The sequence below is a fragment of the Corylus avellana genome, chromosome ca5 (genome assembly GCF_901000735.1).
Source record: "Corylus avellana chromosome ca5, CavTom2PMs-1.0".
NCBI lineage: Eukaryota > Viridiplantae > Streptophyta > Magnoliopsida > Fagales > Betulaceae > Corylus > Corylus avellana.
In genome coordinates, this window is record NC_081545.1 from 21,748,727 (window position 1) to 21,761,954 (window position 13,228).

The following is a 13,228-nucleotide window of genomic DNA, read 5'->3' on the forward strand; positions in this document are numbered from 1 at the left end:
CTAACGGTGTAACCTATGTACCTCTTACTTCGTAGACTATGGTCTTTTATGTACTTTTAAGTGGTTTATGTATTTTAATTTCTTTTCAAGTGGTTTATGTGTTTTCGTGAACAAGTTAATTTTTTAGTGCTAGCATTTTATGTGCTTTTAAGCTCTTTGATCATTTTATGATGTTTCTGTTGATGCTAATGTTTGATAATGATGGGTTCATCATGTTTGGTTTAGTGGTGTCAGTTTTGTTAATAGAGCGAGAAACCATGACGTAATGCCTTAAAATGGTTCTTTGAGACATCTAGCTGGCAATCTTGAGAACTGTTGGTTGGATTCTTGCTGCAAAAGCCATGAGTGCCCTTGAAGAGCTTTACAAGATTGCAAGGGCTCAAACACTAATTGCTCTCAGTGGCACAGTTCCTGACTACTGATTGCTCTTTGGGGCACAAAAGGCCAACCACATTGGCTTTGTGGCCATGTATGACCTTCTTTTTCGCCAAATTTGGGCCTAATAGCACTACGTTCATTGTGCTCGTAGAGATTTTCCTTGCAAGGATTCGATCAAGTTGCCATGGTATTTATGCAGCTTCAGGAAAACCGATGCAATAGAGGGAGCTTTTGGGTTCTTGTATGCATCACAAAGCCAAGACAAAGGAAGTTGTGTTCACATTGCTTTTGTGTACTAGGTCGGCATTGTCATGAGAAAAGTAGAGACGCTTCTTTTCTTTGCAAAGATGCTTCAAGTGCAAACATTGCCAACGATTCCACACTTGGTCCACCACAAGGGGCTCCAAGGGTGGAGTGACCACCCCTGGAGTTTTGTTATGGGGGGTGAGTCGGCCACCTGCAGATTTCATTCCATTTTAATAATTTTCCTTCCATTCCAGTGAGACCATATGTGTTGTCACCAAACTAAGGAATATGAATAACTATTTTGTTCCTTCTTCTTCCATTCCTAGTAATAGTTATTTACTTTCCTAATGGAATAGCCATTTTGCATACCAAACGGGCCCTTAGTCTCATCTTGGTCCAACCTTCCTTTTCCTCCATTGTTACCCACCCTGAGGTTGATTGTTTGAGAAAGCTTTTAAGTGAGAACATTTACCCATGGATGACCATAAACCATGTGATAGCAACTGTGAAGGTTCTGTTAAGCCGGATGGGCCAGAAAATGCATGTAGGCAATTTCCATGACAACTTCACTTGTACCTAATCAGTTCCTCGTATCCAAGATCAAGAAAAATAGCTTTTGACACATCCTTGTTTGATTGAATTTCTATGCAGATTCTAGCAAAAGAAGACACTTTCATGGTGCTGATAGGCCTATCCTAGTATGGGTGATTCCCGATGACGCTTCCTAAGTATTCTATCCACTTCGGAGTCCTAACAATAGCAAGATATGATAGAATTTTATCCAAACTGCTATACTTGCAAAACTGTTCTTGGAGAGATGCATGCCTGATTGCCACTTCCTAATAATCTGGGTTTCTTGGCAATATGATAGGAACCGGCTTCTATAATGGCAAGACAATTTTTCTCCCTGTTCATCTTGAACGCATAAAAACCATTGTCTAGAAGCTGGATATCTTCAAGCCTTTGCTTTTAAGCATTGACTACCCAATGTTTCACTAGATGGAATGTAAGAGCTCTATCAAGGAAGTGTCCCACTAGAGCATTTTTCCATTGCTAGTCTTTATCAGTGATCTCTATCGGAATGCTAACTCCGTCTAACCTAAGCTCTACATTTTGTTTTTTTAAGCCTAACCAGTAGGGAGGCTTTTGTGTCAGTCGGTTGGAGAATACTAGACAAAGAGATTGGGTGATTTGAATTGGGTTGAAAGGTAGGGTTTATACCTTTTCATGTTGATGGGCTCCTTGCTAGGCCACTGATCTTAGTTGTACCAAACATTCTTGGCTCATAGAGAGGGTTGTCTCAGGTCCATGAAAAGGCCCAAGACTTGTGTAGCTATGGTCCACATGCCCATTTCTCAAAGGACGGGAAAGGGGGGTGGGGAGGTGGTAGATTGCATGTAGGGGTGATTTCCTCTCAAGCTTTCGAGTGGGCTCTATCTTCAGGTTTGGGGTTGTCTCTTGGCCCTAGGAAGGTCCACCAGGATTCATGGTTATAGGGCCACTCATGGTGCAAGACAGACCTGACTTCATGTTGGGAGGGGAATCTCCTCTAGTCGCCTTCAGTCAACTTGGCCGTAACACCCTGCTACAAGTGACATGATATTGTTCACTTTGGGCCTTAGCTCACATGATTTTGTTATTGGGTTTACTTCAAAAGCCTCATACCAGTTAGAGAGAGCATGCTCTATATAAACATATTTCCTTTCTCACATGCAGGCAATGTGGAACGCCACAATTACCACCTTTTGGGACCTAACATCCTCGTTGGGGACCATCATAGGCTTGTGCACGTTCCCCCCATCTTAGGTTGGGCTTCGTCTCTGATACCATATGTAATACCCCGCTCCACGTGATATGATATTGTCCACTTTGAGCCTCAGCTCGCACGGTTTTGTTATTGGGTATATCCCAAAAGACTTCATACCATTTAGAGAGAGCATGCTCTATATAAGCACATCCCCTTTCTCACACCCAGGCTGTGTCAGATTTTCTAGCTAGGCTGTCATCTCTTTTAGAGAGTATGGTGCAGACTGTGGATTGTCTACTTTAGAATTTTGACCTGAGGAATTGGAGTGGACATTTCCCTCCCTTAGCCTCTGGAGCCATTCCCCCTTCAGTCTCCTCATTTTCACCTTTTGCTACTCCTACTTGTTCACTTTTGGATTCAGTACTAATGGAGCATGTGACATCATTCTGATAGAAACATGCAGCATTGGATGTCTCTCCATCTGTTCCTTCTCCATTTACATTTTTTTTTTTCATTAGCTGGAGCATTTGAAGATTCCAGACTTTGTCCTCCATTCTCACTCTCTTGAATGGTTGGAACATCTGAATATTCCAAACTTGGAATGTGGCAGGCATCCTCTCCATTCTCTACTTCCTGGTTTCTATTATCAAGAGGAACGGTTTTTTGTAGAGGACTGGCTGAGTTGCGTATCAAATCTGGACAGTCCTCATCGTAGTTCACTGAAACATCCGATTTTAGCCTCTGTGCCCTTCTTCTTAGTTGACTCATTTTAGTGGCAGAAACTCCTAACCAGTGCAATATTCTGCTTTCCTTGGCAAAATGGATGCCTTTTCTTTACTGGATGACATGTCTTGCGATGCTCATCTCTTCTGTACAACTTTTGGATCCTAGAACGAAGTTACTCCTTGTTTTGTTCTCCTCCTGTAGTAAGTTAAGGACTCTGGCCTCAAGATTATTCATTGGGTTAGCATCATCCTTTCAAGTTTTCAGCCATTGGTGGGTGACCGGGTTAGCGCAAGTTTGCCTTTGGTGGGCACCTGAAACAGCTTGTTCATCTGTTGGATCCAGCCTAATAACGATAATTTAGATTAATGTCATTGTCCTGGGATTGGTGCGTTGCCTAATCATGTACATTTAGCTTATATCTGCAAGTCCATAATATATCAGCTTAATTCAAATCGGCTACATGTTTACGGTTATAAGCTTTTTTCTTTTTTTCTTTTTTTTTTTTTTAAAAAAATTTTATTTTATTTTTTTAAATTAACTGTAAACAAAAAAAAAAAAAAAAAGAACCAAGAGAAATTTTGTTACTTATCAAAAAATTTCTCTTGGTCTTTTTTTTTTTTTAAATAAAAAATAAAAAATTGTTGACAGTTAGCAAAGAAAAAAAAAAAAGCTTATATTTGCAATTCTGTATTTGGTTGTCATTTTTTCTCCTCTGGTCAGCCTTTTGACTTGTTTGTTGTGCATATGCTCTCCAACTATTTTCTAATCATTGATCTTTCCTTATCATTTTTTTTAGTTGTTACCTTTGGATAGTGCATGTCATCTCTCTCCCTAGTATTAATGCTAGTACTTTTCTTGCATGGACTCCTCACAGCTACCCAGATGCTTCAGAAGAAGATGTCAAAAGATATGAAAGATCTTATAAAAAGCTTCCACCCACCCATAAGGTAGTTCCTCTTTTCTTCTTGGTTAGCAATTTCTTGATGCAAGTGAAACCCTAGAGGTTGCAGTTATAACTATCACACTGAATTCAGAAGAAATCAAATTCTTAGGTGGCTATGTTTTCTCTGTCCATGCTTGTTACTGCTCTATGCTTAATCTTTGATCAAACTAGCATTATTTACTCCATGTATTCATTATAAGTAGTTTTTTTTTTTCTCTTATATAATTCCATAAGCAACGCTAGAGAAGTTTAGAGTGCACATTTATACATTATGACGGGCTTCCTTTTTGTTTCTTCTATTTTTTTTTTTCTTTATATACTGGTCGTCTCTTTTCCTTGTAGGACAACTTGTCCTTCCTTATGTATTCTTTTGTTTTCTTAATATCTTCTCGTTATGGTCATCAAGGGAAAGAAATTATAATAAAGATGAAGGGCCGATGTATGTGGAGTACTGCTTGAGATAGTACTGCCTTTCCCCTTGCAGACTAAGGCCCTGTTTGGTTTGCGGAATAGGTATTCCATTAGGAAAATGAATAGGTATTATTGGGAATAGAAGATGTTGAAATGAAATAATTATTCAAATTCTTTAGTTTGGTAGTAACACATATTTCATAATTGGAATTGAACTAAAATTATTAAAAAGCTCATTTAATTTCTAATTTTTCCAAAACTCAAATTAAAAAAAAAAAAGGTTGAATGTGTGGTGGCTGACCACCACAATGGGTGGCCAGCCACCCACAACATGCACTAGGGGTGGTGCGGCCACCCCAGAGGACCTCATCATGGCCCTATAGGGGTGGTGTGGCCACCCCCAAGGGCAGTTACCACCCCGATGTGAATCGAGGTGGCTAGGCCACCTCGAAATCTCACCGGTGGTGGTCTTGGCCACCCCTGGTGGCCCTGGGGTGGCTGGCCACCCATTGGGATGGTCGGCCACCCACTTGATTTTTTGGAAAAATCTTGTTGTTTCCCTCAGGAATAGCTATTCCTGTGAGTAAGGGATTAGTGATTCTCACCGGAATAACTATTCGTAGGAATATATTTTTACCAAACAAAAGAATGACTGTTTCATAGGAATAATCATTCTATTCCAGGGGTCTATTCCGTAAACCAAACGGGCCCTAAGGGGTTCACAGGCATGGATGGATTTGAAGCAAGTTGCAGGTGGTCTTTAGCGTTTTTGCCTACACAATACATTGCCACGCATGACCAAAGTCAATTGTGATCGAGGAAATATTTGCAACATATTTGGTTTCTTTTTGTTTCCCACTATTGTACTATATAACATTGATATTGGTTGAAGATGTATCCTGTGAGTGTGCCGGTGAGCCGTATGGAGATGGGAGATGCTGGTGGGGGTTCGCCGGAGTGCTTTGTGGAGATAGGCGGTGCAGGTGAGGACATGGGCTCTGCCCCAGATCAGTCTCCGGTGGTTTTTGCACCTCGTCGGTGTTCTGGGATGTTGACAGGGGTATGTAGGGGGGAGACTACGAATTTGTTGCAATCAGTTTATAGTGGACAGAAAGAAATTGGAATTGGGACTGGGTCAAATAGGGAGGAGGATAGTATCTCAGCAACTATCGGTTTGGAGGAACTCGAATCAGTAAAGTGTTCTCCTAAATGGGTAGTAGAAAGCTGTCTCAATTTTTGTCCAAAAATAGGTGTTTCAGATGAGGGGAAGAAGGAGGAGTTGGCAGCTCTGTTCAAGTCTATTGAAGATGCCAGGAAGCAGTTTGACTCTGACTCGGGGGATTTTTCAGGGAGTGCACTTCTTGTTGACAGAAACCAAACGATCTCCATGCAAGGTAGGGGTCGTGGGAAGGGTCAAATTGGTGGATCATGAAGCTTAACATCGTAGCATGGAACGTGAGAGGGTTGAATGCCCTAAAAAAAAGGTTGCGTATTAGGGGTCTTTTGAAGGAATGGAAAGCAGATATAGTTTGTTTGATTGAGACCAAGATGGAGACTATCTCCCGGGAAGTGGTTCACAATCTTTGGGGTGGTCAACATGTGGGGTGGAAGTATAAAGGGTCTAATGGTTTGTCGGGGGGGATGTTAATGATGTGGGATAGGAGGGTGGTGGAGTGTAAGGAGTGTGTGGGGCAGTACACCTTGGCATCCTCTTTTCAAAATGTGGAGGACAACTGGGTGTGGGCGTTTGGAGGGGTTTATGGTTCGAATGAGGATGTGGAGAGGAGGGTCCTTTGGGAAGAGTTGGCTGGTTTGTTGAATATGTGGGAGGTTCCTTGGTGTTTTGGTGGGGATTTTAATATTGTTCGATTCCCTAGTGAGCGCTCTAGTGCTTCTTATTACTTTGCAGGCATGATGGACTTCTCGGACTTCATCTCGGAGAACAATTTGGTGGACTTTCCGATGATGGGGGGACAATTTACTTGGTCCAATAATCAAGAAAATGAGACCTGGTCCAGAATAGATCGGTTCTTGCTCTCCTCGGATTGGGAAGATCATTTCGCTGCAATGTCACAAAAAAGACTTCAACGCATGTTCTCCGATCATTTCCCTATTGCTTTGGATTGTGGGGCTCATTGCGGAGGTAAAAAGTATTTCAAATTTGAGAACATGTGGCTCAAAGCCGAAGGTTTTCTCGACAAGGTTAGCTCTTGGTGGGGATCTTATTCTTTCGAGGGTCTACCGAGCTATGTGTTAGCTAATAAATTGAAATCCCTCAAAATGGATTTGAAAAAATGGAATGAGGAGGAGTTTGGCGATATTGGGAGGAAAAAGGAGTTGATGGGAGGCATTCAAGAGCTGGATGAATTGGCAGAGTCGAGAGGGTTAGATCAAGAGGAGAAGACTAGAAAGGCAGATATGTTGAAAGTTTTGGAGAACACTTTGTTGTGTGAAGAGATTCATTGGCGCCAGAAATCAAGAACTTTATGGCTCAAGGAGGGGGACCGAAATACTCGCTTCTTTCACAAGATGGCGAATTCTCATCGCAGGTACAATCGTGTGGAAGTGCTTCGTATTAATGGCGTTTTATCCGATGATCCAGTTGTGGTTAAAGATCACATGGTGCAGTATTATCAAAATTTATACTCGGAGCAAAGTTCATGGCGGCCTAGAATGGACAACCAGCCTTTCTTGTCTATTGATGAGGAGGATTGTAGGTGGTTGGAAAGAGAGTTTGAGGAAAAGGAGGTTTGGGAGGTGATAAAAGGTATGGATGGTGATAAGGCACCGGGTGCAGATGGTTTCTCCATTGTTGGGGTGTTGTTAAACAAGATGTTATGGCGGTTTTTGATGAGTTCCATCGCAGACGGCAGTTGGTGAACAGCTTGAATGCTACTTTCATTTCTTTGATTCCCAAAAAGGCGGATGCGGTGGAGATGAAGGATTTTCGGCCCATAAGCTTGGTGGGAGGGGTGTACAAAATTGTTTCTAAGGTTCTTGCCTTTAGGTTGAGAACTGTTTTGGGCAAGGTTATTTCCTACTCTCAAAATGCTTTCATAGGGGGACAACAAATCCTAGATTTGGTTCTTATTGCAAACGAATGTGTGGATAGTCGCATGAAGCAAGGGGTGCCAGGTGTTATTTGTAAGTTGGACCTGGAAAAGGCGTACGATTATGTAAATTGGGACTTTGTTTTGTACTTGCTGCATAGGTGTGGTTTTGGGGAAAGGTGGAAGGCTTGGATAGAATGGTGTATTACGTCGGTAAGATTTTCCATTCTAGTGAATGGCTCTCCGGAAGGGTTCTTTAGCAGTTCGAGGGGAATTCGGCAAGGGGATCCCCTTTCTTCGTTACTTTTTGTGCTTGTTATGGAGGCGTTGAGTAAGATGGTGAATGCTACGGTTGACCAAGGACTTTTGACAGGCTTCTCGGTGGGTGATAGGGTTGTCTCGGATTTGGAGGTCTCTCACTCCTTATTTGTTGATGATACCTTGATTTTTTGTGAAGCTTCTTTCGAGCAAATCCGGTATGTGCGCCTCATTCTTTTATGTTTTGAAGCTGTGTCGGGTTTGAGAGTTAATCTTGGAAAGTCTAAAATTGTGGCTATTGGAGAGGTGGAGAACATTGGGGTATTAGCTAATATCCTTGGGTGTAGTGTTGCCGATTTGCCCATGAAGTATTTGGGTCTCCCTCTTGGGGCGCCATATAAGGACATGATTATGTGGAATGATGTGATTGAGAAGATGGAGCGTCAAATGGCAGATTGGAAGAGGATGTACCTCTCTAAAGGAGGCCGTTTAACTCTTATCAAGAGTACGTTGTCTAATCTTCCGACTTACTTTTTGTCTTTGTTTCCGATTCCCATGAGTGTAGCTAAAAGGCTTGAAAAGGTCCAAAGAGATTTCTTGTGGGGAGGAATGGGAGATGAGGCTAAGTTGCATCTTGTAAAGTGGGATCAAGTTTGCTGTCCCTTACATTACGGTGGTCTTGGTATTCGAAAGTTGCATCAGTTTAATCAAGCTCTCTTGGGGAAATGGCTTTGGAGATATGCGAACGAGAGTGAGGCTTTTTGGTGCAAGGTTATCAAAGCCAAGTACGAAGAACAGGAAGGCGAGTGGTGCACGAAGGAGGTTTCGGGTCCTCATGGTGTGGGTGTATGGAAGCATATTCGTTAAGGTTGGAGTTCCTTTGCCAAGGGTTGTCGGTTTGAGGTGGGGGTGGGTTTGAAAGTTCGTTTCTGGCATGATACTTGGTGTGGGGAAACTCCGTTGAAGCAAGTCTTCCCTTCTCTGTTCAGCATTGCTAGACACAAAGAAGCTTGGGTGAAGGACAATTTAACTTGGAGGAGTGGGGTTATAGAGTGGAATGTCACTTTTGTGCGACATGTTCAGGATTGGGAGATGGATTTGGTTGCTCCTTTTTTTGAGCGGTTGTACTCGTGCAAGATCTCTGTAGGTATGGTGGATCGTATTTGCTGGGCCTCGTCTAGGAAAGGTAAGTTCGAGGTTAAGTCGCTCTTCAAGGCCTTGTCTAATTTTGGCCATGAGATGTTACCTTGGAAGAGTATTTGGTGCACTAAGGTGCCTTTGAGAGTGGCTTTTTTTGGGTGGACCGCGGCCCTAGGCAAAATTTTGACTCCTGATAATCTGCGGAAGAGGAACCTTGTGGTGGTGGAGTGGTGTTGTATGTGCAAAAAGTCAGGAGAGTCAGTAGATCATCTTCTTCTCCATTGCGAAACCGCAAGAGCTCTTTGGCACACTATTTTCAGTCGGTTTGGGTTGCATTGGGTTATGCCTTGCAGAGTAAGGGACTTGTTCTATTGCTGGTGGTTGGGAGGTCGTGCTCGAAGTGCGGTAGTTTGGAAGATGATCCCTCTATGTCTTATGTGGTGTATATGGATTGAAAGAAATGCTAGATGTTTTGAGAACTCTACTAGGACTATAGAGAAACTGACTCATCTTTTCTTCTTTATTCTTTACTCTTGGACAGCCGCTTGACTAGCTCCTTTAGTAATTAATTTTTCTGATTTCCTCTTTCATTTCTCTCCGTCTTAGGCGCTCTCTTTTATACTTCCCGTGTATATGAGTTGCGCCCCTCTGCGCTTTTGATATAAATTTTTACTTATAAAGAAAAAAGGAACCTTTTTAGATCCTTTGGATGATATGTGATTATATTTCAGTTAGTACTAACGTTTATGTCACCATGTACGGAAACTCTCTTTTATTATTACAACTCCTGTGAAAATGTATTTCAAAAATGTTAAATTGTCGCCACCAAAGATTTCTTGAAATCTGGTCACTTGCTCAAAGAGACCAATGCCATTGTCATAGCTCTAATTCCTAAGGTTCCAAACCCTTCTTACCTCAAAGACTTTAGATCGATCTTTTGTTGCAAAACAATATACAAAGGCATTGCCAAAATCCTAGCCAACAAGATCAAACCATTCCTTCCTCAACTTGTGGGGATGCAGCAAATAGCTTTTGTGGAGGGTCGAAAAATTGCTAATAACATTTTACTAGCTCAGGAGCTTCCTTGGAACTACCATCAGAACCAAGGTAAGCCTTGGTGTGCATTAAGAGTCGATTTAAGATGGCTTGTGATACTATTTGATGGGATTTTCTCTTAGACGTTCCGAAGTTGGGATTTTTGCGAAACTAGTTGGCTGGATTAAGGAATGTGTCACCCCTACCTGATTCTCTGTTAGCATTAATGGGGAGTTATGTAGCTTCTTTCCGGGATGTAGGGGTCTTTGCCAAGGAGATCCAATGTCCCCATAGCTTTGTGTTGGTAATGGAAGCTTTCTCAGGTCTCTAAACAACATGGTAGATGAGGGGAGTTTTAAGTTTCATTGGAAGTGTGAGAAGGAACAAATTTTCCATTTGTGCTTTGTAGAATGACCTGCTAATCTTCTGTAGAGGGGAGCCAACTTCAGTAGGCAGAGTGGCAGATTGTCTTAAACATTTCAAAGAAATGTGTGGTCTTTCACCAGATCCGGATAGAAGTAACATCTTTACAAGTGGTGTGTCTCCAAGCATATGTGAATAGCTTCTTAATATCTTGGGTATAATGTGGGCACTTTACCAGTGAGGTACTTGGGGGTTTCTTTCATTTCCTGGAAACTTGAGGCTATGGATTGTAAGATCATTGTATATAGCGCATTGTGGCTAGGGCCAAGAATTGGACCAACAGGGTGGTCTCCTACATGGGCAGAGTTCAACTGCTGAACTTGATTCTCTTTGCAATCAAAGTTTACTGGGCACTGCTCTTTATCCTCGCCAAGGCTGTGATCAAGCAGGTGAAAGGTGTCCTTAGGAGTTTTCTTTGGCCAAGTAGTGATTTGAATTTAAAGGGAACCAAGATTCCGTGGAACCAGGTATGTTTGCCTAAGGAAGAGGGTGGTTAGGGTATAAAAAACATGGAGCATTGGAACAAGGAGTCATGGTGAAGCACTAGTGGCACGTGTTCAGATGGCACATCAGTATGGGCCAGCTTGAAGTGCCCAAGAGAGTACTCTTGGGGATGGTGGAAATTTCTCAAGCTTAGAATTCTGGTTCAGGACAAAACAAGTATCAAGCAGGTGATGGATCTTCTGTCTCTTTGTAGTTTGACAATTAGCATTCTATAGGGCTACTAGCTAGCAAATATGGGAAAAAGGATTATCCACGATTTGGGTCTTAGCATTAATGGAAAAGTGGAAGCCACGATGAATATAGGAGCCCAATATAGGAGCTGCTTGCCGAGATTGTGGCTGAAATTCCGGTGGAGGGGGATGAGGGCTATTCCATGGAGGTGATTGACACGATGAATTTCGCTCTGTGATGGGGTTGTCCTGGGGAGGTGACGATAAAAGTCTGTTGGATCTTTTTTCTGCTATCGATAAGGAGAAGAGGGAGTCTGTTTCTGTTTCTAAGGTTAAGGGGCTGAGGGAGCTCAACAATTTGGAGTGCAGCTTAAATTTGGAGGCGACTCAGGCGAAGTGCCAGCATCGGTGGGGGTTTCTCGGGTCTAAAAATGTTTTTTCATTCCCCCCTGAGGTGCAGTAGGGGGTCTTTGGATTTTTAGGGCTATTATTGGGCTTTTGTAGGTCTTAGTCCTGGTATGTTTCGGGCTTTAGGGTTTTTGTTGGGGTCTTTGTGGCTCTCTTGTGGGGCTCCTTGTGAGATAAGTAATTGTGTTGCGCCCTTTTGGGTTTTTTGATATATACATTTTTACTTATTAAAAAAAAAAAAAAAAAAAAAAGGAAAAGTGGAAGCCATCAAGTGGAAATGACCAGCAGCTCAATCTGCTTAGTGGTTGGAGCTTAGGAGAGCCACCCCAATGAAAACCAAGAAGCCTGGACTAACCAAGATGCAAAAAGATCATCTCCGATATACCCCATGACTGTTGAAGCCATCGATTTTCCTGAGATGGATTCAAGTCATGGAGGTTGTTGATTAATTTTATAAAAAGCGTAGGCGCCCCTAAGCATACAGGAAGTATACAAAAAGGATGCAAAAAACAGAAAAAACAAATAAAAGCAAGAAACCGCAAACACCAAACATCCCAACAGAAACCAGCCCCACAAACCCTGAACAAGAATGCTAGAATGGCGGTTGTGTATTTGAGCATTTCTCTCTCCCCAACTGTCATAGACTGTTGAAGCAAACATGATCTTACTAACCACACTATGAAGAAACTTGTCTCTGAAATCCTGGGCTACTCATCTGATATTGTCCGCTAGCTTCTCAAGAACCACAAAATATTACGTTTGCCAGCAAGATAACACCAAATTCTCTCTGAGAAGGGGTATTCAAAGAACAGATGATCGCTATTTTCCCTACCTAAACCATAACGCTCACATTTAACTTTCCAAATGATACCCAATAGCTGGAGTTTGCGCCGAGTATACAGACCACCACAAATAGCAAACCAAAGGATAAAAGCCTGACATGGGATTGCCTTACTATGCCAAACAACCTTTGTGCAAGTCTACCACCTGATTCCAAGGCCGAGAATTCTCTCAAGCATTCCAAATAGGGAATTTACTGGTAGGGGCATCAACCCATAATGGGCTATCCTCTTTCGATGTCTGGTCTAATGGTTGAGGTTTAGCACGTTTCAATTCGGTTCAATCAATTGACTAAGCAAACTGGTCATTTCCAATCCTTGCCATCTACTAGAATATTCACCTTAGCATTTTTGCCTAGTCTCGAGTCATATATTAAACTTTCACCAAATCTGTCAACAAGGGGCCTAATGGGATGCCAACACATCGAAGGAAAGGGAAATGGACTCACCATTACTCACTCGATATCTCATCTTCTCTAGAAGTAAAGGCCGAAGCTTGAGGATTTTTCTCTAGATCCAAGACTAATCACCTGGGTATTTCAACTCCCAATTTTTTTTAACCTTGACCAATTAGGTGTGGCCCTAGTTGGACCAAATGGAGTGACTAAAATCAGTGCACAAGTTCCAAAAATGCTTCATCACGGCATCCTTATTCCAATGCTCCATACTTTTAATACCCAAACAAACTTCTTCTTTAGACAGACAAATTTGATCCTAAGCCATCTTGGCTCCTTTTAGCACTAAGGTCCTCTACTTGTCTGATCACAACTTGGACAAAATGATCAGTGAAGACCAGTACACTTGAGTTGCGAAGAGGATGGATTTGATAAGCTAGAGTCGAACTACGTAGGAGGAGCCCTATTGGTTACCCTTGTTCACAATTTGCTCCACCAACACTTTCCAATCTGAAGCGTTGAGTTTAGAGGAAATGAGAAGGACATCAAAATACC

At 42.2% G+C, this 13,228-nt stretch overlaps 1 protein-coding gene across 3 annotated transcripts in view; it reads left to right on the forward strand.

Annotated features, from left to right (window-relative positions):
- LOC132182667 (uncharacterized) overlaps nucleotides 1-13,228 on the forward strand; it is a 44,539-nt gene that overhangs the window by 1,167 nt on the left and 30,144 nt on the right. For all 3 annotated transcript variants that reach the window (XR_009440320.1, XM_059595973.1, XM_059595974.1), the window contains exon 2: nucleotides 3,972-4,044. Coding sequence is in view for 2 of the 3 variants with exons in the window: in XM_059595973.1 (XP_059451956.1) it covers nucleotides 3,972-4,044 (73 nt within the window). In the remaining variant the exon portion in view is untranslated. The remainder of the gene's footprint in view (nucleotides 1-3,971; nucleotides 4,045-13,228) is intronic.